The sequence below is a fragment of the Anomaloglossus baeobatrachus genome, chromosome 5, assembly GCF_048569485.1.
Source record: "Anomaloglossus baeobatrachus isolate aAnoBae1 chromosome 5, aAnoBae1.hap1, whole genome shotgun sequence".
NCBI lineage: Eukaryota > Metazoa > Chordata > Amphibia > Anura > Aromobatidae > Anomaloglossus > Anomaloglossus baeobatrachus.
In genome coordinates this window covers 301,679,504-301,704,658 of record NC_134357.1, presented here as the reverse complement: position 1 = coordinate 301,704,658, position 25,155 = coordinate 301,679,504, and the positions used below count along the sequence as shown (strand labels likewise).

The window sequence follows — 25,155 nt, the reverse complement described above, 5'->3', positions numbered from 1 at the left end:
CAGGTTGATTCTGGGGCAGGGAGGGCGCATTCCGGGGGCAGTGACAGGTTGATTCTGGGGCAGGGAGGGCGCATTCCGGGGGCAGTGACAGGTTGATTCTGGGGCAGGGAGGGGGCATTCCGGGGGTAGTGACAGGTTGATTCTGGGGCAGGGAGGGCGCATTCCGGGGGCAGTGACAGGTTGATTCTGGGGCAGGGAGGGCGCATTCCGGGGGTAGTGACAGGTTGATTCTGGGGCAGGGAGGGCGCATTCCGGGGGTAGTGACAGGTTGATTCTGGGGCAGGGAGGGCGCATTCCGGGGGTAGTGACAGGTTGATTCTGGGGCAGGGAGGGCGCATTCCGGGGGTAGTGACAGGTTGATTCTGGGGCAGGGAGGGGGCATTCCGGGGGTAGTGGCAGGTTGATTCTGGGGCAGGGAGGGCGCATTCCGGGGGTAGTGACAGGTTGATTCTGGGGCAGGGAGGGCGCATTCCGGGGGTAGTGACAGGTTGATTCTGGGGCAGGGAGGGCGCATTCCGGGGGCAGTGACAGGTTGATTCTGGGGCAGGGAGGGCGCATTCCGGGGGCAGTGACAGGTTGATTCTGGGGCAGGGAGGGCGCATTCCGGGGGTAGTGACAGGTTGATTCTGGGGCAGGGAGGGCGCATTCCGGGGGCAGTGACAGGTTGATTCTGGGGCAGGGAGGGGGCATTCCGGGGGTAGTGACAGGTTGATTCTGGGGCAGGGAGGGCGCATTCCGGGGGCAGTGACAGGTTGATTCTGGGGCAGGGAGGGCGCATTCCGGGGGTAGTGACAGGTTGATTCTGGGGCAGGGAGGGCGCATTCCGGGGGTAGTGACAGGTTGATTCTGGGGCAGGGAGGGCGCATTCCGGGGGTAGTGACAGGTTGATTCTGGGGCAGGGAGGGCGCATTCCGGGGGTAGTGACAGGTTGATTCTGGGGCAGGGAGGGGGCATTCCGGGGGTAGTGGCAGGTTGATTCTGGGGCAGGGAGGGCGCATTCCGGGGGTAGTGATAGGTTGATTCTGGGGCAGGGAGGGCGCATTCCGGGGGTAGTGACAGGTTGATTCTGGGGCAGGGAGGGCGCATTCCGGGGGCAGTGACAGGTTGATTCTGGGGCAGGGAGGGCGCATTCCGGGGGCAGTGACAGGTTGATTCTGGGGCAGGGAGGGCGCATTCCGGGGGTAGTGACAGGTTGATTCTGGGGCAGGGAGGGCGCATTCCGGGGGCAGTGACAGGTTGATTCTGGGGCAGGGAGGGGGCATTCCGGGGGTAGTGACAGGTTGATTCTGGGGCAGGGAGGGCGCATTCCGGGGGCAGTGATAGGTTGATTCTGGGGCAGGGAGGGCGCATTCCGGGGGTAGTGACAGGTTGATTCTGGGGCAGGGAGGGCGCATTCCGGGGGTAGTGACAGGTTGATTCTGGGGCAGGGAGGGCGCATTCCGGGGGTAGTGACAGGTTGATTCTGGGGCAGGGAGGGCGCATTCCGGGGGCAGTGACAGGTTGATTCTGGGGCAGGGAGGGCGCATTCCGGGGGTAGTGACAGGTTGATTCTGGGGCAGGGAGGGCGCATTCCGGGGGCAGTGACAGGTTGATTCTGGGGCAGGGAGGGCGCATTCCGGGGGTAGTGACAGGTTGATTCTGGGGCAGGGAGGGCGCATTCCGGGGGTAGTGACAGGTTGATTCTGGGGCAGGGAGGGCGCATTCCGGGGGTAGTGACAGGTTGATTCTGGGGCAGGGAGGGCGCATTCCGGGGGCAGTGACAGGTTGATTCTGGGGCAGGGAGGGCGCATTCCGGGGGTAGTGACAGGTTGATTCTGGGGCAGGGAGGGCGCATTCCGGGGGCAGTGACAGGTTGATTCTGGGGCAGGGAGGGCGCATTCCGGGGGTAGTGACAGGTTGATTCTGGGGCAGGGAGGGCGCATTCCGGGGGTAGTGACAGGTTGATTCTGGGGCAGGGAGGGCGCATTCCGGGGGTAGTGACAGGTTGATTCTGGGGCAGGGAGGGAGCATTCCGGGGGTAGTGACAGGTTGATTCTGGGGCAGGGAGGGCGCATTCCGGGGGTAGTGACAGGTTGATTCTGGGGCAGGGAGGGCGCATTCCGGGGGTAGTGACAGGTTGATTCTGGGGCAGGGAGGGAGCATTCCGGGGGTAGTGACAGGTTGATTCTGGGGCAGGGAGGGAGCATTCCGGGGGTAGTGACAGGTTGATTCTGGGGCAGGGAGGGCGCATTCCGGGGGCAGTGACAGGTTGATTCTGGGGCAGGGAGGGCGCATTCCGGGGGTAGTGACAGGTTGATTCTGGGGCAGGGAGGGCGCATTCCGGGGGTAGTGACAGGTTGATTCTGGGGCAGGGAGGGCGCATTCCGGGGGTAGTGACAGGTTGATTCTGGGGCAGGGAGGGAGCATTCCGGGGGTAGTGACAGGTTGATTCTGGGGCAGGGAGGGCGCATTCCGGGGGTAGTGACAGGTTGATTCTGGGGCAGGGAGGGCGCATTCCGGGGGTAGTGACAGGTTGATTCTGGGGCAGGGAGGGAGCATTCCGGGGGTAGTGACAGGTTGATTCTGGGGCAGGGAGGGCGCATTCCGGGGGTAGTGACAGGTTGATTCTGGGGCAGGGAGGGAGCATTCCGGGGGTAGTGACAGGTTGATTCTGGGGCAGGGAGGGGGCATTCCGGGGGTAGTGACAGGTTGATTCTGGGACAGGGAGGGCGCATTCCGGGGGTAGTGATAGGTTGATTCTGGGGCAGGGAGGGCGCATTCCGGGGGTAGTGACAGGCTTATCCTGGGGGAAGAAAGTGCACATCCCGGAGGCAGTGAGGTCTGCATCCCTGAAGCAGGGGCAGGGAGGGGTCGTACATCCCGTGTGTACAGGCGGTGACACCAGAGACGGTCCTCGCGGTGACAGTGGGGCGCGGCGGTGACAGGTGACAGTGGGGCGGGGCGGTGACAGGTGACAGTGGGGCGGGGCGGTGACAGGTGACAGTGGGGCGGGGCGGGATCCAGGCCGGGGGCTGCGCGGTGACATCGGGCTGTGTGCTGGAGGGCAGCGCCCGGGACATGCAGGATGGACGGGCTCTATCACCGCGCCGCCCGGGACGGCTTCCTGGACGTGCTGAAGGAGGCGACCCGGAGAGACCTGAACTCGCCGGATGAGGACGGGATGACCCCCACGCTGTGGGCGGCTTATCACGGACACCTGGGGGCGCTGCGGGTCATCGTCAGCCGCGGGTGAGAGACTTCCGCCATGTGCTGTGTGTCCTTCCATCTACTGGGAGTTGTGGTGCCCTGGAGATTACACCTGCTGATAATGACCCGGGGCTTTCTTTCTGTGGTCCTGGTGCAGATGGAGAGAGCAGGGCACTGCCACAGGTCAGAAAGGCGCAGACACTAATGACATAGTCATAGGACATGGTCCAGACATTTTTTTTTTTTTGTTTGTTTTTTTCAGTGGCTTCTGAGCATTTTCCCATACAAATTAATAGGACAATTTTATTTTTTTTATTTACTTATCACTTTTTCCGCCATTGTAGGTCCAGCATGGATATGCCATTAGGGTACTGTCACCAGATGTACTGTTCCTTATGAGGCTGGTGTACTTACTGTGAAAATAGTCAAATTAATATGAGCTTTTCATTAATTCAGCTAGATCTCATTGAAAGTACCACTGCGGTGTATTTTGTATATATCTGTATCATAGTGGCCTCACTAATATCTGTTCCTATCTGCAGTAAAATACCGGCCTCATCTTACGCTTTTTAGGCCTCGCTCATACTGGCGTATAAAACGGACAAGGGCGATCTAAGAGAAAGGGATTGTACTCGGACCAATGTTGGTCAATGAGGGAGAGCAGAGCTGCAATTTTTTTTCTAAGTAAGTACACCAGCCTCATAAGGCTTAAGGGATATATGTAATAACATACGCAGTTTATATAGGGAAATCTGGTGTCTAATTGCTTTATGCCGGTTGTAACGGTAGACACTATATCAAAGCTGAGAACGTAGATGTGAACAGCGCCGCATGTGTATGATGGCGCCTGTCAGTCCCTATCAGTGTAAATCTATATGTATGTGTCTATCAGTATAATGTGCAGCCGGATTATTCCGCCATTACTCACCGTCATAGATTAACCTATGGCAAATTCATGGCGGAAATCTGAGGATGATGCTGAGATTTCGGCCACAAATCGGGATTTATATGGAGGCTGAGGATTCTGCAGCTTGTGAATGGGGCAATCACCTGCATGGTAGGATATTAGCAGCTGTGATGAGGATTTGGATCCTGACTGTGTAATGGGCCCCTTATGTGCAGTAGTATGGTGCTGCCGTCTCTGCCATTCTATAGATGTGTGGTCTATGTGTGCCAGGAGCTTTGTGCCCCCCGCAACATCTGCACCCCTACATGTCACTGTAGGTAATGATTTCCCCTTCAGAAATACAGTGCTGGTTACAGTTTTCCTATAGGATGGCATTGCCCCTTTATAGTTTTCCTATAGGATGGCATTGCCCCTTTATAGTTTTCCTATAGGATGGCATTGCCCCTTTATAGTTTTTCTATAGGATGGCATTGCCCCTTTATAGTTTTTCTATAGGATAGCATTGCCCCTTTATAGTTTTCCTATAGGATGGCATTGCCCCTTTATAGTTTTCCTATAGGATGGCATTGCCCCTTTATAGTTTTCCTATAGGATGGCATTGCCCCTTTATAGTTTTCCTATAGGATGGCATTGCCCCTTTATAGTTTTTCTATAGGATGGCATTGCCCCTTTATAGTTTTCCTATAGGATGGCATTGCCCCTTTATAGTTTTCCTATAGGATGGCATTGCCCTTTATAGTTTTCCTATAGGATGGCATTGCCCATTATAGTTTTCTTATAGGATGACATTGCCCCTTTATAGTTTTTCTATAGGATGACATTGCCCCTTTATAGTTTTCCTATAGGATGGCATTGCCCCTTTATAGTTTTCCTATAGGATGGCATTGCCCCTTTATAGTTTTCCTATAGGATGGCATTGACCCTTTATAGTTTTCCTATAGGATGACATTGCCCTTTATAGTTTTCCTATAGAATGGCATTGCCCCTTTATAGTTTTCCTATAGGATGTCATTGCCCCTTTATAGTTTTTCTATAGGATGACATTGCCCCTTTATAGTTTTCCTATAGGATGGCATTGCCCTTTATAGTTTTCCTATAGGATGGCATTGCCCCTTTATAGTTTTTCTATAGGATGGCATTGCCCTTCATAGATTTCTATAGGATGGCACTGCCCTTCATAGTTTTCCTATAGGATGGCATTGCCCTTTATAGTTTTTCCCATAGGATGGCATTGCCCCTTTATAGTTTTTCTATAGGATGCCATTGCCCTTTATAGTTTTCCTACATAATGACATTGCCCTTTACAGTTTTCCTATAGGATGGCATTGCCCTTTAAAGTTTTCCTATAGAATGGCATTGCCCTTTATAGTTTTCCTATAGGATGGCATTGCCCTTTACAGTTTTCCTATAGGATGGCATTATCCCTTTACAGTTTTCCTACAGGATGACATTGCCTTTTATAGTTTTCCTATAGGATGACATTGCCCTCTATAGTTTTCCTATAGGATGGCATTGCCCTTTATAGTTTTCCTATAGGATGGCATTGCCCCTTTATAGTTTTCCTATAGGATGGCATTGCCCTTTATAGTTTTTCTATAGGATGGCATTGCCCTTTATAGTTTTTCTATAGGATGGCATTGCCTTTTATAGTTTTCCTATAGGATGGCATTGCCCCTTTATAGTTTTTCTATAGGATGCCATTGCCCTTTATAGTTTTCTATAAGATAGCATTGCCCTTTATAGTTTTCCTACATAATGACATTGCCCTTTATAGTTTTCCTATAGGATGGCATTGCCCTTTATAGTTTTCCTATAGGATGGCATTGCCCCTTTATAGTTTTCCTATAGGATGGCATTGCCCCTTTATAGTTTTTCTATAGGATGACATTGTCCTTTATAGTTTTCCTATAGGATGACATTGCCCTTTATAGTTTTCCTATAGGATGGCATTGCCCCTTTATAGTTTTTCTATAGGATGCCATTGCCCTTTATAGTTTTCTATAAGATAGCATTGCCCTTTATAGTTTTCCTACATAATGACATTGCCCTTTATAGTTTTCCTATAGGATGGCATTGCCCTTTATAGTTTTCCTATAGGATGGCATTGCCCTTTATAGTTTTCCTATAGGATGGCATTGCCCCTTTATAGTTTTTCTATAGGATGACATTGCCCTTTATAGTTTTCCTATAGGATGACATTGCCCTTTATAGTTTTCTTATAGGATGGCATTGCCCCTTTATAGTTTTTCTATAGGATGGCATTGCCCTTTATAGTTTTCTTATAGGATGACATTGCCCCTTTATAGTTTTTCTATAGGATGACATTGCCCTTTATAGTTTTTCTATAGGATGGCATTGCCCTTTATAGTTTTCCTATAGGATGGCATTGCCCCTTTATAGTTTTCATATAGGATGGCATTGCCCTTTAAAGTTTTCTTATAGGATGGCATTATCCCTTTATAGTTTTTCTATAGGATTGCATTTCCCTTTATAGTTTTTCTATAGGATGGCATTGCCCTTTATAGTTTTCCTATAGGATGGCATTGCCCCTTTATAGTTTTTCTATAGGATGGCATTGCCCTTTATAGTTTTCCTATAGGATGGCATTGCCCTTTATAGTTTTCCTATAGGATGGCATTGCCCCTTTATAGTTTTTCTATAGGATGGCATTGCCCCTTTATAGTTTCCCTATAGGATGGCATTGCCCTTTACAGTTTTCCTATAGGATGGCATTGCCCCTTTATAGTTTTCCTATAGGATGGCATTGCCCTTTTATAGTTTTCATATAGGATGGCATTGCCCTTTTATAGTTTTCCTATAGGATGGCATTGCCCTTTATAGTTTTCCTATAGGATGGCATTGTCCTTTATAGTTTTCCTATAGGATGACATTGCCCTTTACAGTGTTCCTATAGGATGGCATTGCCCCTTTATAATTTTCCTATAGGATGACATTGTCCTTTATAGTTTTCCTATAGGATGACATTGCCCTTTACAGTGTTCCTATAGGATGGCATTGCCCCTTTATAATTTTCCTATAGGATGGCATTGCCCCTTTATAGTTTTCTATAGGATGGCATTGCCCCTTTATAGTTTCCCTATAGGATGACATTGCCCTTTACAGTTTTCCTATAGGATGGCATTGCCCCTTTATAGTTTTCTATAGGATGGCATTGCCCTTTATAGTTTTCCTATAGGATGACATTGCCCTTTATAGTTTTCCTATAGGATGACATTGCCCTTTCCAGTTTTCCTATAGGATGGCATTGCCCCTTTATAGTTTTCCCATAGGATGGCATTGCCCCTTTATAGTTTTCTATAGGATGGCATTGCCCTTTATAGTTTTCCTATAGGATGGCATTGCCCTGTATAGTTTTCCTATAGGTGGCATTGGCCTTTATAGTTTTCCTATAGGATGGCATTTCCCTGTATAGTTTTCCTATAGGTGGCATTGGCCTTTATAGTTTTCCTATAGGATGGCATTGCCCCTTTATAGTTTTCTATAGGATGGCATTGCCCTTTATAGTTTTCCTATAGGATGGCATTGCCCTGTATAGTTTTCCTATAGGTGGCATTGGCCTTTATAGTTTTCCTATAGGATGGCATTTCCCTGTATAGTTTTCCTATAGGTGGCATTGGCCTTTATAGTTTTCCTATAGGATGGCATTGCCCTTTATAGTTTTTCTATTCCCCTTTATAATACTCCACTCTCATGTGTGGCATGGGTTTTTGGTCTCCCTCAGACACAAGTGCCCATGGGTCACTACGATCTCTGCGCCCCCTATATCTGTGTCGCTGCTGTGACATATAATTTGTATGGTAAATCAATGGCAGATAAATATTTTCCTTTTGTAGCAGAATATTTGAGTCTCTTCCTTTTACATGAACTAAACTGAGAATGAGACATATTGGATAAATCATTGTGTGTTTGTATGAGAATGGGGTGGTAGGGCCTGTTGACCCACATTATAATGTTGGGTGGTGTGTAATAGAGCAGGGCAGCACAGGCCACGTGTTAGAGAGCATGTCCCACACTGATCATGCATGTGATGACGCTATTACCTATACTGCTATGTGTATGGACTGTTTGTAAACCTCTGATAATATAGAATCTGTATAAAGTGTGTCTTGTGATGAGGCTACACTTCATAACTTGGCGAGGAGTGGGGAACACCTTGCTGCCAGACACCGTAATCCTTCGGGAAAATTCATACCATCTCTTCTGAAAGATGCCAGTAGGCTATGCCCATACATTTAAGGCCTGCGCCACACATCCGTGCTGCCGGCACGTGTTTGTCATTTTTTACACGTACCGGCGGCACGGAGACACTTTAACCAATGCTACCCTATTGTAGCAGGCACACACACGTAAAACCACACGGAACGTGTGTCCGTGTGCGTTTGTACGTGTGTGCGATTTTCAAAGCGCTGACATGTCCGGTTTTTCGCCGGCAGCACGGGTGTTACACGGCCCGCACCCGTACCACACGGGTGTAGTGTGGATGCGGTCCCGTGTGACACGCGCCGGAGAAAACACACATGTCAGTGTAAAAAAAAAAAAACATTAACTCACCTTCTCCAGCCCTCCTGTCTCTGCCGCTGCTGCCTCTTGCTGCCGACCGCCGCTCATTATTCTCATTGAATATTCACTTCACTGCCTGGCAGCAGCAGCAGCGGGGAGACGGGAGGGCTGGAGACCGAGGATCAGCACCACGGACAGCAGCGCGGACATCAGGAAGGACCAGGTGAGTATAATAATTACTGATTCTACGTGTGCTATTGCGGATAGCACACGTAGAACACACGTGTCACGCACGTACCAGAGACACGTACTTACCTGCACACAACACGCAGGGAAAATACGTGTCTCTCGGCACGTGCGTGAAATTCACGTGAGTGTGGCAGAGGCCTAAGGCTGAGTTCACATGTCCTGTAGAGATCCGTTGGCAATATGATTTCTGCCGGATAAGTTTTTTTCTTTATCATTGGAGTCTATGGAAAACGGATCCATTAACTGATTTCTATTTATCGTCTATTTGTAACAGATCCTGTAAGAAAAAAAACGGATCCTTTACAAATGCAAGAAAACAGATGGCTAAATAGCAATCCATTAATGGATCCGTTCTCCATAGATTCCAATGTTAAAAAAGCAAATCCGACAGACATCAGTTAATTAACAACGGGCACAAAGTTGTGTTTGCAGAAAGATCTCTGTAAGATCTATAGTAACAGATGATTACAAGACGTGAACTCAGCCTTATACTGTATTTGATAAGGTACCACTCCAGAACGAGGCTCTCTTAAGGTCCAGTCACACTAAGCAACTTACCAGCGATCCCAACAACGATAGGGATCGCTGGTAAGTTGCTAGGAGGTTGCTGGTGAGATGTCACACTGCGACGCTCCAGCGATCCCACCAGCAACCTGACCTGGCAGGGATCGCTGGAGCGTGGCTACACGAGTTGCTGGTGAGCTCACCAGCAACCAGTGACCAGCCCCCAGCGCCGCGTGGAAGATGCTGCGCTTGGTAACTAAGGTAAATATCGGGTAACCAACCCGATATTTACCTTGGTTACCACCGCACGGAGCTACACGTGCAGAGAGCAGGGAGCAGCGCACACTGAGCGCTGGCTCCTTGCTCTCCTAGTTACAGCACACATCGGGTTAATTACCCGATGTGTGCTGCAGCTAAATGTGCACAGAGCAGGGAGCAGCGCACAATGCTTAGCGCTGGCTCCTTGCTCTCCTAGTTACAGCACACATCGGGTTAATTACCCGATGTGTGCTGCAGCTAAATGTGCACAGAGCAGGGAGCAGCGCACACTGCTTAGCGCTGGCTCCTTGCTCTCCTAGTTACAGCACACATCGGGTTAATTAACCCGATGTGTACTGCAGCTACATGTGCACAGAGCAGGGAGCAGCGCACAATGCTTAGCGCTGGCTCCCTGCTCTCCTAGTTACAGCACACATCGGGTTAATTAACCCGATGTGTGCTGCAGATACATGTGCACAGAGCAGGAGCCGGCACTGACAGTGAGAGCGGCGGAGGCTGGTATCAAAGGTAAATATCGGGTAACCAAGGACAGGGCTTCTTGGTTACCCGATGTTTACATTGGTTACCAGCCTCCACAGAAGCCGGCTCCTGCTGCCTGCACATTTAGTTGTTGCTGTCTCGCAGTCACACACAGCGATCTGTGCTTCACAGCGGGACAGCAACAACTAAAAAATGGCCCAGGACATTCAGCAACAACCAACGACCTCACAGCAGAGGCCAGGTTGTTGCTGGATGTCACACACAGCAACATCGCTAGCAACGTCACAAAAGTTGTTCGTTAGCAGCGATGTTGCTAGCGATGTTGCTTAGTGTGACGGGGCCTATAGACTTGTATTGAGATGGGACCTCCTGTGCCCTCCATGAAACACTGGAGCTGCGTGCAGGTCACCAACCACTGGAGCCCGACAGAGCGACGGCAATAGTAGGTGAAGCCGCCAGAAGGTGAGTATCAGACATGGACAGGGGACTTACATTTAAGGCACCCCTCCAGAGGTGCAATAAAAAAAAAACGCTGGAGCGGATCCTTGTGAGTTGGATCCTTTTGGTTGGGCACAAGGATCCTAGGCATTGATGCAGCAAGGCACAGAAAAAGCAAGAAGCGAGCAAGCACTGAAGGCCGCAGGCAGACAGGACACTGGAAAGCAGGTACTTGAAGCACTGGGGGCCGCAGGCAGACAGGTACGGAGTAGGTGGTGCTTAGTACTAAGGCACAGGAGTGTGTCCTGGTGGGTCATATATAGGCCTAAGTAGATGATCACATGGAAGCACACCAGGCTACTTGCAGATCCCAACATGGAGCACAGCAGGGTTCAGCAGACCAACTAGTTCTACCCATAAATCTAGTTTATCGCTATGAAACCTATAATTCGCTAGTGTCCATGGCACTAGAAAAGGCTCTGACACTTTGTATCTGTCAGCACTCCTCAATTTACTTGGAAGGTTATATGGCCAGCCGAGTATATTGGTTGAGTAAAATTGATGTAGTGTATCCATTGTGCCCGTTTCTAGCATTTGGCCGGGGTCACAACTTATCAGATACTGGTTGTCTTGAGTGAAGGGTTTATGAATGTTAGATGGATTTAAAGGGATTTCCGACAGAGAGGGCAGACATGAAAGAAGTCATGTTTGCGAGACTGTGAGGATGAGAGTGCTATGGAAGAGGTTGCGGCTGATATCTGTGATTTAGAGAATAAAAATAGGATGGGGTAGGATTAGAAAGATTAGAATAGATTTTGTAGGGTAAAGTCAACATTTTCAGTTGGATTCTTTGTATGATGGACAGCCACTGGAGATGCTGGAGAGGTGGCATTAGAGGAAAGACATAGATGGTAGATGCAACAGAGTCCAAGATAGATTGGAAAGGTGGTAAGGTGCCCAAACACCTTCAATATGGCCTTCAATACTCATTTGGAGGTCAACTGTTCTTCCTGACTCCCCCATTATAGTAATAATTTTTATTTCTATAGCACGAACGTATTCCGCAGCATATTACAATTCAGAGGAGACATGTACAGACAGTATCAGACATTACAGAGTAACAAAAGTCAACAGATACTAAAAGAAGTGAGGACCCTGCTAGCAAGCTTACAAGCTATGAGGCTTGTCCAAGTGTGCATTACTTCTCAACGTGAAGAGCGGAATAGGCCATTGCCAGACACCTCATCTCCACTTTTCTATTCTGTAATCATATTATTCCTTATTTTATATCATTTGTCTTTGCTTCATCCATTAGAGTCCTAAAATGACGATCCAATCCACCAACCAATTTGATAACTGATTGGATACAAGGAGCAATTATATCAGGCACTCTCATTTTCTCTAATTTTTACTTCAATCTGCTTTGTAAGGGTCCCTTTTACTTTCTTTTGAAGGGGTTGTTCACAACTTGGATACCACATTCTCAATTTCTATGTTTTCCCCATGTAAAACAACAACAGCTATTCACACCTCTGTTGTAACATTGTCAGATACTGTTAAGGGTGCTTTACACGCTGCGACATCACCAGCGATAGCACCCGCCCCCGTCGTTCGTAAGACATTTGGTGATTGCTGCCGTAGCGAACATTATAGCTATGGCAGTGTCACACGCACATACCTTGTCAGCGACGTCGCTGTGACCGCCGAACAATCCCTCCTTCAAGGGGGAGGTGCGTTCGGCGTCATAGCGACGTCACTAAGCAGTCGCCCAATAGCAGAGGAGGGGAGGAGATGGGCGGCCGGAACATGCCGCCCACCTTCTTCCTTCCTCATTGCCGGTGGACGGCAGGTAAGTTGAGGTTCCTCGTTCCTGCGGTGTCACATATAGCGATGTGTGATGCCGCAGGAATGACGAACAACCTCGCTACTGATCAGATTTTTGGTAAATGAACGACGTGTTACAGACCAACGATTTTTAACTCTTTTGTGATCGTTTAAGGTCGCTCCTAGGTGTCACACGCTGAGATGTCGCTAACGACGTCGGATGTGCGTCACAAACACCGTGACCCTGACAATATATCATTAGCGATGTCACAGAGTGTAAATGGTCCTTTTGAATGGTGCCCAAGCCTCACAGGCTAGCCGATGAACAATCTGTATCAAAAGGCTGAGATGATCCTCTGTCTATACCATTACGAGAACAAGCGGATGGCAGCATGACCACTGTGAAGGGGGTAGTTTGTGCTTGGCCGGTATACTGTATGTTAAGAAAAAAATGAGACCCTAAAATAGTAAATTTTACGCCGGGGTGAGGGAACACCACCGCAACACAGAGGGGAAAACCAGGGAAGATGTAATGGAAAGCCATGTCGATTGGGAGAGAGGTCACCTTCTTACACTTGCCTGAGGCTGATTTCCTCACTGTCTATTGTCTCTAGATGGGTCCTTCCCCCCCCCGTGCACCGTCTCTTGCCTAAGCCCACGCTGACCCTGAACTTACCCTGACTAGGGTGTTGGCCAGTGGGACACTAGTCCCACTACTACAATAAAACAACACAAGGAAGGTAAGACAAATGGATTTGGAAAGACACAACAAAAAGCAGACCTTGATTTCTTCAGGAGGAAACTTTGCAGCTGCAACTGAAACAACACCACAGCTATGCAGAGATGAGCTCCTTCATGTTGGTCAGTACAGAGATAATATCTATCATCGGCATGGAGTAAAGCCAGGAGTGGGTATATATAGCAGAAGGACATGATGACAAAATACTGCAGCTGTGCAGGGAAAAAGTCATTAACCCCTTCAGCATCAAAATAAAAGAAATGCACTCCAATACAAGATGTATCCTGCGGGCGCGACACACTTGTGACAGCAAATCAGCGAAAAAGAGAAGCAAAAAGAAAACATCCTGGACTGGAGGGTTGTTTAATTACTAGGTGTCACCTTTGATGCCAATATGCATTAGGATAAATCAGCTCATTCCTGTTTAGCAATTGCTATTACCATTTTGGCATGTGAAATGTGACCTGACTCTAGAGGTTGTCTAAGTGCCCTCTTTGGGCCTCCTTAAATATCCCGGGGGAACATGCCCCACTTAAATGAAACAGAAGTTCTGTCAGTACTTCCTACTTGTCCCTTCTATCTAGATCCACATCAAAGTATTTTAATAGCAAATCCCATTTTATCTTCCTGTAAAAGTTAAATATTCTTCATGTTCCTGGCACCATATTAGTGATCCTTAATGAGCTCTTTTTTGTCTCTTTCCACAATGAATGTTCTCATCTAATTTGGCATAAGTTCATGGTGAAAGAGTGGGGGGGACGAGACCCTAGATATCCGAGGTGGTTTAGTCATGTTATTTTCTTTGTTATAAAAATGGGAACCAAAGTCTTGGGAACAGGCTCTCATGTTGGTCCACGTGACTGGATTAAAGTGTTACGACATTTTGGTCATTTACAGTTAATTTGTCTAGAATGGATTTTATGAATCTACATGTTATTCTTACATGTATTTATTTGGGGATAAAAATCATTTTTGCAATTGGGTTTGTTTAAAAGTTTCCCCGGTTTGGCTTTTGCATGTAGGCAACAAAAAATATTGTCTCCAAAGCTTGAAACGTCTTATAAAGAAAGAGATTGTGCATTGCAATCAAACATTTTAGAAAGGGGCCATGAGCATGGAAAAGTAAGACAAAACCACAAACTCACTGTCATGACTATGCTCTGCAGGCCCGTCGTCCTGCAGAGCCAGTTTCTCGCTTTGCTCTGCTGGCCAGCCCCCTGCAGAGCTGGCTTACCCCATGCGATCCCCTCCAGGTTTTTAGCCTCTCCCTGGCCATGGGGGAGGGGTTCTTCTAACCTCGATTTGGACCTTCCTCCACTTTATAGCAGAGCCGACCCTGCTGCCCCACTGTCATTGATATTTCCGGCTATGGTTAGTGCTCGGCTAGTGCTCTGCTCGTGTCTTCCCTGATCCTGTCCCACTACTGTTCCCCTCCTCCAGCCCTCCTGACTCCCTTCCCTGACCTCCCTGTGACCCCCTCATCTCACCTCCTTGTCTCTTCCCGTTCCGGTGTATTGCTCAACTCCCTCCATAGACCCCTTGCTGTATTACCCTCCTTCTCCTTTCTTTCCTATCTCTGTTGTCCGTTCTCTTCCCTACCCTCTGACTGACTCTCTTGGTTTGCCGACCTCGGCTTGTTCTTACTCTGTTTCGGTTCTCCCTTTTGTCCTGACGCTACCTCTCTGTGCATCGACCTCGGCCTGTTTTGATTACTCTCCCCTGAGTTCTGCTCCTCCTAGGCTTTCTGCTAGTGTATCTTGTTTGGTTGTACTTAAGCGACACCTGGTGGTTTAGTGTCTTTTCACACTCAACTGCTGGAACCCCCGCTGCTACTTTCCATTTCAGCTTTTGCTCCATACTTCCTCTGCCAGCAGGGATCATCAGGTGCCAGTCAGCAGCTACTTAGTGGCAGCAGCAGTCACCTGTCACCGAACATGCATATTTGTGAAGGGTTCAATAGGAGTAGCTGTCACCTGCACCACCGTTTGGCCAAAAGCTGTCAGAAGTGTATGACCACCTTTGGTCTAGGAATCAACTTTCTGGGACCATAACTCAAAAAAGTGATTATTCATTGGAAAATGCCATATTGGCTCAATATACAACAATCTGCTTACCATACTTACCAGCTCTTACTGGCAAAGATTCAAAAAGACGATTTTTATTTTCCAAACCTCCAGAATCCGTGAAGTAAGGTTGTTATCTTAGGAAGGTCCGTTATAAACTTAAAGGGAACCTGTCAGGTGCAATATGCATGCAGAATCACGAACAGTTATGAGTGTATATCTCTAATCCCTGCCTAACCGTCCCTGTATACACTAGCATAGATAAAGAGATCTTTAAAAAAAAAATTCTAAAGATCTTTTACCGTATGCTAATGAGCGAGGGGACTAGTCCCAAGGGCTTTACTTCCCCTGGCTAGTCGGCCCCTTTAGCAAGTTATTACGCCCCTGTGGGCATGCAAACATGCTAATGAATGTGCAGCGTCAGAGGTACGGTCGCGCTCACCTCTGCTGCCACCGCTAGTTTTTGGCTCAGTGCACAACATCAGAATGTCCCCAGACTTTTGGTCATGTGCACTACACTAGTTTGAAGCCAGTTTGACGCATACACCCGGCTTAATAGTATGCATGACTGGAAATCCGGGACGTCTGATTGTGAGAACTAAGCCGAAATCTAGCGTCGAAGGAGGTGGCAGCAGAGGTTAGAGCGGCCATACCTCTGTGCATTAGCATGTTAGCACACATACAGGGGCATGATTACATGCTAAGGGGGCAGACTAGCCAAGAGAAGTAATGCCCTTGCGACTAGCATATGATAAAAGATCTTTAGAAATCCTTTTTCTAAAGATCTGTTTATCTATGCTAGTGTATACAGAGACGGTTAGGCAGGGATTAGCAATATGTACCCAGAACTGCTCGTGGTTCTGGTGCATATTGCACCTGACAGGTTCCCTTTAATTCCTTCTGACAATTGAAAAAGGGCATTATTGTGAGAGGAAATACTTCATCTCTCTTCTGTCCCTATGATTAAGGTGGCAAAAATCCTAGATTTAAGTCTAAATGCATTTTAAGTATACAAAGTTTGTATAAGTAAGCTGGATATCAGAGCAGAAATGGAAGACTGATAATTAAAGGCTTATGCCCATCATCAAGATCCTATCCCAATATGTAGTGGGCATAATAATATTAGCAAATACCTCCAACTAGAAACGTAGTATAGTTCTCCTGATATAGTTATGTCTCTTACCTTATGTGCAGGGCATTGCAGCTTAGGTAACCATGGTTATGACCACGAGCAACTATCTGTCACTATATGAGTGAACACAACCATGGATACCTAAGCTGCAATGCCCTGCAAATGAGATAAGAGACATGGCTATATCAGGAGAACTGTACTATATTTCTTTTAGGAGGAATTTTCTATTATTATTAATACACCTAATACATATTGGGATAGGATCTTGAAGATGGGAATACCCCTTTAAATTTCATTTACTTACATATATTAGAATGTAATTAAAGGGAAACTGTCAGGCGATTCATGCTGCCTAATTTCTGCCTTGCCTTGCCGTACATTTGCAGCCAGGTGATATACGGTGATATACTCAAAAGACCCAGCTGTCTGAAAATATACTCAGAAGACCCAGCTGGGGACCATGGGCATAAATGAGATTAGTCCAGCAGTTCCCAGTACTGCTCCAGGTGATTGAAAGTTCTCTCCCTACATACGCCTTAGGCCTCTTTTACACGTTCGTGCCTCCGGTACGTGTAAGGACAGTTTTCTCACGTACCGGAGACACGTACACACGTTGACATATGTTTTCCTATGGTTTTGGGCACATGTAAGTATTATTGCATGGAACGTGTGTCCGTTCCGTACTTACGTGTGCCCGTGTGCTCCACACTCCGACATGTCCGTTTTATCTCCGGCATTACGGGTGTCACACGGAACGCAAATGTGTCACACATAACCCACACAGACCACACGGATGTGTTCCATGTGAGAGGCGCCGGAGAAAAGGCATGTGTCTGCGAGAAAAAAAACAAAACGTTACTCACCTTCTCCAGCGCTGCTGTCTCGGCCGCTGCTGTCACTTGCTGCCGACCGCTGCTCATTATGCTAATTGAATATTCACTTCACTGCGGCCGGAAGCAGCCGCAGCGGGGAGGCGGCAGGACCGGAGAACGAAGATCAGCACTACGAACAGACAGCAACGCAAGGGACAGGTGAGCAAAAAATTTCCGTCCTCCGTGTGTTATCACGGAGAACAAACGTAGGCCATAAACACGGCCCACGGAGGGGAAAAAGCACCTCTGACACGTCCGTGAAAAACGTGCGTGGTTTTTAACGGACATGTGAAAGACGCCTAAGGGAGAGACCTGTCAGCCTGGCTGGTCTGCAGCTATGATTCCTGGCCAGATCATCAAACACTAGAGCATTACAGATTGCAAATATACTTGGCTGTAATCATGCAGCCAGGCTTTGATTAATGCTGTCCACAGTTTGGGCAGCATGAATCGCCTGACAGGTTCCCTTTAATTGAGACAGTAATGTTATAAATTCGATAACAGGAAAGCAGCCATATCAGCTGTCACACATACTGATGGGCCAACTGGCAGATATCCAGGATTGGCGGGTACAAGCGGATTTAAAAAAAAAATCTAGTTCAGGTCCCAAATTAATCCTGGATATCTGCCTGGACGCCAATCCCCATATAAATCTATGGGATCCAAATCATGCACTTTAAAATAGTAGTAGAAAGGACTAGGATGACTAGAGCAGGTGCGCTATACTTACCAGTCTCTATAACACTACTACCGGAGCCGCTCATTATACTTATACATATGCACTGCTTCCCCTGCCCACAGGCAGTCCGATCATCAGTGATTGGTTGCAGCCAGACCGAGCCCCCACACTTTGTAACAGTGTGTTTGACTGCTTGGAATCACAGACACTGTGTGCGTCTTTATCATGGTATAAAAATTAATAAATAAAAAAAAAGTGTATGGTCCCCCGATATTATGATACTCAGCCCAGATTAAACCAACCCTACAGGCTGCAGCCCCCAGCTGTGTACTTATCTTGGCTGTGTATCAAAATAAGAGGGACCCCATGCGTTGTTTCTTTTTTAATTATTTAAATGCAGGTGCAGGAATCTGGTGCAGACATTTCAGCATTAAATTTGCATCTCCTGGCAGAAAACTGCACAGAAACAGCATTAAAACCGTTTTTGTTCCAAGAGATGGTGCTGAAATTTATACACCAAATTCGTGCACCACATCTACATCTCGTGGCAAAAAATCGAATAAAAACCATATGCGTTATGACGTGGTTTTGTGTGGTGTATAAATTCAAACACCAAATCTGCATCTCTTGGCAAAAAAACGCACCAAAACAGTTTTGAGGCCAATGCCAACATGGGGTCACTTGTGGGGGTTTTCTGTTCTTAAGGCATGTCAGAGGATTTTCAAATGGGACATGACGTCCACGATCTATTCCAGCCAAAATAGCGCTTTTTCTCTTCCAAGCCATGTCGTATGTCTAAGGTATTGGTGTATTCAGGAGAAATTGCTCAAGAAATTGTACAGTGTATGATTTCTTGTTACTTTTGTGAAAATTTAAAATTTAAGGCTAAAACAACATTTTATGTTCACAGCTCAACATCATAAAATTCTGTGAAGCACCTTGGGATTTAAGGTGCTCACCATGCATCTAGATAAATTCTTTAAGGGTCTTGTTCCCAAAATGTAGTCACTTGTTATGACGTCCACTATTGATTCCAGACGATTTTGCGTTCCAAAAGTCTAATGGCGCTCTACCTTTCTGAGCTCTACCATGCGCCCAAACATTAGTTTTTCACCACATATTGGGTATCAGTGCACTCAGGAGAAATTGCACAACAAATTCTATAGCCCATTCTCTCCTGTTACCCTTGTGGAAATGCAAAATTTGGGGGTAAAGCGACAATTTTGTGGGAAAAAGTAAAATTTTCATTATTTCCTTCCACTTAGCTTTAATTACTGTGATTCACAGTAATTAAAGCTAAGTGGAAGGAAATAATGAAAACAGTCTGTGAAGCACCTAAAAAGTTAATAAACTTCTTGGATGTGGTTTGAATAATTTGAGGGGTGCAGTTTTTAGAATGTGTCACTTTTGGCTACTTTCTGTGATGTAGGCCTAGACCCCTCAAAGTCACTTAAAATGTGATTTGTTCCCCAAAAAATTGGCTTTGTAAATTTTGTTGGAAAAATGAGAAATTGTTGATAAAGTTTGAACCCTTCTAACAAAAAAACATGATGTTTCACAAATGGTGCTGATATAAAGTAGACATGTGGGAAATGTTATTTACTAACTACCATATTTTTTGGATTAAAAGACGCACTTTTCCTCCCCAAATTTGGAAGGAAAACGAGGGGTGCATCTTATAATCCGAATGTTGCTTACTGGGGATGGTGAAAAGGAGTCAGAGAAGCAATGCCGTAGGCGTTGTGTTAGAGATGTGATGTGCTTGGGCTGCAGGCCGAGTGCACTTCACTGTGCTTGAGCTGCGGGTGCTGTGCTGGAGCTGCGGGCAATGTGCTGGAGCTGCGCTGTGCTGATGCTACAGGCCGAGGGCGCTGTGCTGTGCTGGAGTCGCTAGCACCATCCTGAAAATGTTGGTGGTGTGGACTTCAAAATAATGGAGTCGGCGTGTGAACAGATGGAGCTCTCGGCTCAAAATCTCATCTGCGTACGCACCACCTCCGGGCACCATGTTCCTTAAGTCCACTGCCGAAAGATCAATGGGGCGCTTGTGTGACGCCCTGGCAAAACCAGGTAGTCACAGAGGTTGTACAAATTACTCTGGTACAATACTCCACCCTCCTTGGCAGTCCAAGACAAAAACCTACACCTAGGTGCACAACACCAGCCAGTAAAGCCTAGTCACCCCCCCATAACAATAGTGACACACCAGTGAGCGGGACCAGGGGGATGGGATCGCCCACCTAGGGTTCCTGACGTGTCAGGGGCGGGAGCACAACAGTCAAGTTCTGACAGCTGAAGTGAGAGGAGTGTGGAGTGACAGCGGAGTCAGGGGTAGGTGCCCCTGGACTATCGGACTAGGTAGCAGACGGCAAGCAGGACCATAGGCGACGGAGATCTGGTCGCGGGAGATTTTAAGTGGACCAGGGCAGGGTTGTAGCTCGCCGGTGTCGACAGCGGGAATCCGGTCCGGAGGCCGTGCACAGTCGGGGTGCCTGGACCCTAGGACGAGGAAGGTTGCAAGCCTCTTGTTAGTTAACCACCCGGGGACAAGGTTTCAGGCCTTGTTCCACAGTAAGCCCAGAGAGCGAAACGGAAGCCCAACGCGGGGGATAGGGTGTCCGCCAGAACCCACAGAGATCCCAAGCGTCAGGTTTCGCGGGCCACAGCTCCCAACCCACAAAAAAACGGGAGTGGACTTCTCCGTTCCAAGCGGAGTTGTCCCATTGAAGACACAAACACTGAGTGCAGGAGGAAGGGACCCCTGTTTGCTACACCCGGGTGTGGGACCCGAATACACCCACCGGAGGCAACCAGTCACTGGCAATTTGGTTTACTACTGGACCTTGTGTGCAATTCTTTGGAACTGTGAGTACACCATTCACCCCCGGTTCAACCCTGCATGTCAGTCTCCGCAGCCATTGCCCCCGTACACCCTGGGCCCCGGGACTACACCTCCCCTACCCGTGGAGGGGATTCCATCCTGCTGCCCTGCTCCATCAGCCCCGGGCGTCCGCGGTGCTACCACAACTCTCACCTCAACCCACGAATGGCGTCACTGACAAAAACTCTATCCCCTGTAAATACCCCCCTTTCCTACGGTTGTGAGGACGGACGGCTGTATGAGCCCGGGTCCTGCTACCACTCGAGCCGCAGTAACGAACTCGGATCCGAGCAGCCCCTGCAGCGGCCCCGCCCCCGTCCGCAACACTTGCGCAGATGAGATCTTGAGCCGAGAGTTCTATCTGCACACGCGCCGACTCCAGGCACCATTATTTGAAGTCTGCACCACCAACATTTTCAGGATGGCACAGCTCCAGCACATTGCCTGCAGCTCCAGTACAGCCCCCGCAGCAGCGCCCTATTCCACCACCACCCCTGCCTCCTGTGACTCCACTCCGCTGCTGTCCGCTCCGCCCCTGGGAAGGCACCGCCGGATCGTAGGATGAACCCTTTAGTTTTTAAACCTTTTTTTCCTCTAAATTTGGGGTGCGTCTTATAATCCGATGCGTCTTATAAACCGAAAAATACAGAATTTTGTGTGACATAACTATCTGGTTTAAGAGCATAAAAATTTTAGTTTTGAAATCTGCAAAATATTCCACATTTTCACCAAATTCATATATATTTAGAAATAAACATAAATAATTTTGACCTATATTTAACACTATCATGAAATTCATTGTGTCATGAAAAAAAACAATCTCAGAAACACTGGGATGCCTTGAAGCTTTCAGGAGTTAATACTACATAAAGTGACACTAGTCAGAATTGTAAAATTTGGCTGTGTCAAAAAGGTGAAAACAGGCTTCTGTGGTAAGGAGTAAGTTGTCCCAAGGACAAAGTTCATTTTAAAGGAAACCTGTCATCAGATGTTTGAGATAGAAACCATAACTAGCATCTTAAGCAGCGCCTGTGCTGCTTCCATAAAGGTGCATGTTATCCCTTGACTCCCCCTGTCACCCCACACATGCCATATTTGATATACTCCATGTAAATCGTTGGGTCCAGTCCTATGGGCGTCCTTAGTTGCGGCTCCTGTCCATCCCCTCCACGCTGATCGCCATCCTGTTGTGGTGATTGACATGGATGACGCCTCTTGCGCCATCTGCATCATCGGGCAAAATAGATATGTTAAAAAAATGTTCCTGTGCTGAGATGATCTTATATACATGCCCCTGCTATGTGCTGTGTAATGGCCGTGTCTGACTATACAGGGACATGGTCTGATCATACCACAACTCCTGGGCAGGGGAGGATGCAAAAGAGAGTATACAGACATTACAGCAGGGGATTGCCGCTGCTTCTTTGAGGTAAAAAAAAATTAAAAACAGGCAGGGAAATGTTTTACTTCACAAAAAGAGTCATTTGCTGTCCCATGTTGTCCTGTTGGTGTAGTCTTCTAATTTGTAACCCGGCCAGGAACTGTGGTATGTGCAGACCATGAACTGGAGCATCTTTGCACAGAAACAGCAGAAGTACATTTATAAGATTATCTCTGCACAAGAATATTTTTTTAACATGTCCAATTGTCATAAGCAGGCAGCACTACTTAAAGGAAAGAAGAGCACACCCCACCATAGCTTAGAGCATGTTTTTCAGTGTGTGAGATCTATAATGTCAGACATCTTGATGTCCTGGTCTAACCTCCTGCATGATTAGAGAGCACATTTGACTAATACCTTTCAGAAAATGTCCCTGTGGGAGGAGGGGCAGCACAGCTGAGTTTAGCTGTGTCACATTACAAAACCTGTCAGCTCTCCTCTCATAGCATGAACACCTCTGCTGTACTGCCCCAGCCCCACACTGCATGTCTGGATTGTGTGTTGTCCTCAACTTATACCTGCTCTGCAGTGAGATCAGACATAGCTATGATGGGGGCATGTTCTTCTTTCCTTTAAGTGCTTCTGATTGGTTAGTATCACACAGAAGAAATACAGTTAAAATTGTCTGATAAAACTTTTTGGATTTCAAAAAAGGTAATTGTTTAAATTCCAAATACTTTGCTAATATCTCCGCAACAGAGCATCATTAATTCCATGGTTGCTGTACATGAGAAGGGGGTCACATAGAACACACATGTATTAATTACAATGAACAAAGTAATAGTGACAAACTGGTACAGAGGGGAGAGGGCCCTACCTTTGTGGGCTTACATTCTTCAGGATAAAGGAGAAGGAGACAGTAGACTTGGGGGGCTTTCAGCAGCACCGGTAATCGGTAATGGTGATGTGGCAGCAGGGTCATTGCAGACTGCAATCTTTTCTAAAGAGATGGATTATTATTATTATTATTATTAATTATTAATTATTATTTTCAAGTTCCGTCTGAAGGTTCCGAATGTGGGACGGCTTTGTAGGTCAATGTTAGTAGCTTGCATTGGATACATTGGGGAATTGAGAGTCAGTGAAGGGATTTACAGAGGGATGAAGCAGAGTAGCGAGGAGAGAGGTGGATGAGTCGAGCAGCAGAGTTAGGCCGGGGCCACACGGGGGACTACTGTGATCCTCGCATGACACACTTGGCTCGCGCTGGCAGCACAGCGGGAGCTGAGTGTCATACGAGTGTCACTGCAACTGAGGTCCGATCATGTGATCAGACCACAGCTGCGGGGGGTGGGCCGGCTCTGAGGAGGGGAGGGCTGGCACTGAGGACGGGAAGGCCGGCTCTGAATAGGGGAGGGCCGGCACTGAGGAGGGGAGGGAGGGATTTATCTCCCTCTCTCCTCTGTAGCCGGCTATTGCCATTCTCGCCCTGCATTCGCGGTACACCGGTGTAATGCGAGTGCAGTGCGATTTTTCTCTCGCCCCATAGACTTGAATGGGTGCGAGAGAAACAAGACTCGCATTGCACCCACAGCATGCTGCGACTGTTTTCTCGGTCTGATTAGGGCTGAGAAAATAGTCGCTCATGGGTGCTGACACACAGGCTAATATTGGTCCGAGTGGAATGCAATGTTTCATTGTATTCCACTCGCTCCGATTTTCATGCCGTGTGTCTTAGGCCTTAATGACAAACTGGAGAGTGGAGAGAGTGCAGGAAGGCCACCGAGGGGAATATTGCAGGAGTTGAGTTTTTGAATTGGAGGTGGTAAGAGTTTGGATGTGCAGTATGAAGGACCGCACATCCAATCTAACAGGCTAATTAAGGCCAGAAACCTTGGTCAATGTTATATGTTCACACAAATATCCAAGGGTATCTAAACTTTTGCATCAGCCCAATTTCCTTTTTTGTTAATTTTAAAAATGAAAACATGAAAATATTTTTTTGCATAAAATACAAAGTAATTTTGATCAGGGGTGCCACAACTTTTACATGCCACTGTAATTGTTATTTTTTTTAAATTCTGATCAAATTGACTGGAAGTGGGCTGCAAATTTTATGACTAAAAAGGGTTGTCCACAGCTATTGATCTTATTGGTGGGGGTCTGACACCCGTCACCTACTCCGATCCCCTGAGACATTGGCTAGATGTAAATAGCATAAAGAATAGAACATCCTGGCTCCATACACTACGTAACGACCATTCTCTGGTGCTGCAACACTGAGTCCAGCACTGTTTGGAACAGGCACATGTTATAGTGATTACCAGAAGAACAACATACTTTCCAAATAGCTGTAGATTAAGCACATCTAATTGGTAACAATTATAAACCTTTCCAAAAACATCTTCCTCATTCAGATTATAGTTATTGCTCTGAAAATATTTAAGTAAATAGTTTTGCTGTGGAAAAAACAAGCACAATGGCACGTAATTTCTACAAATCCCATCCACTGTGCTTGTACTGTACATTGCAGCGTTTTGGACACAGCTGAAGCATGCTGTGTCCAAAAGGCTGCAAACACTGATCGTGGGCACGCACCCTAAAGCGGGCTTTACACACAGCGACATCGCTAGCGATGTCGCTGGTGAAAGCACCCGCCCCCTCGGTTGTACGTCATGGGCAAATCGCTGCCCGTGGCGCACAACATCGCTTACACCCGTCACACTACTTACCTGCCTAGTGACGTCGCTGTGGCCGGCGAACCGCCTCCTTTCTAAGGGGGCGGTTCGTGCGGTGTCACAGCGGCGTCACTAAGCGGCCGCCCAATAGAAGCGGAGGGGCAGAGATGAGCGGCCGTAACATCCCGCCCACCTCCTTCCTTCCTCATTGCGGGCGGCCGCAGGTAAGGTGATGTTCCTCGTTCCTGCGGTGTCACACGTAGCGATGTGTGCTGCCGCAGGAACGACGAACAACCTGCGTCCTACAACAGCAACGATATTCGGGAAAGGAACGACGTGTCA

At 47.5% G+C, this 25,155-nt stretch overlaps 1 protein-coding gene across 2 annotated transcripts in view; it reads left to right on the top strand.

Moving 5' to 3' along the window:
- Positions 1-2,997: 2,997 nt before the first annotated feature.
- Positions 2,998-25,155, top strand: part of USH1G (USH1 protein network component sans) — a 141,157-nt gene continuing 118,999 nt past the window's right edge. For both annotated transcript variants that reach the window (XM_075349662.1, XM_075349663.1), the window contains exon 1: positions 2,998-3,228. In XM_075349662.1, coding sequence (XP_075205777.1) covers positions 3,065-3,228 — 164 coding nt within the window. In that variant the 5' untranslated portion in view covers positions 2,998-3,064. The remainder of the gene's footprint in view (positions 3,229-25,155) is intronic.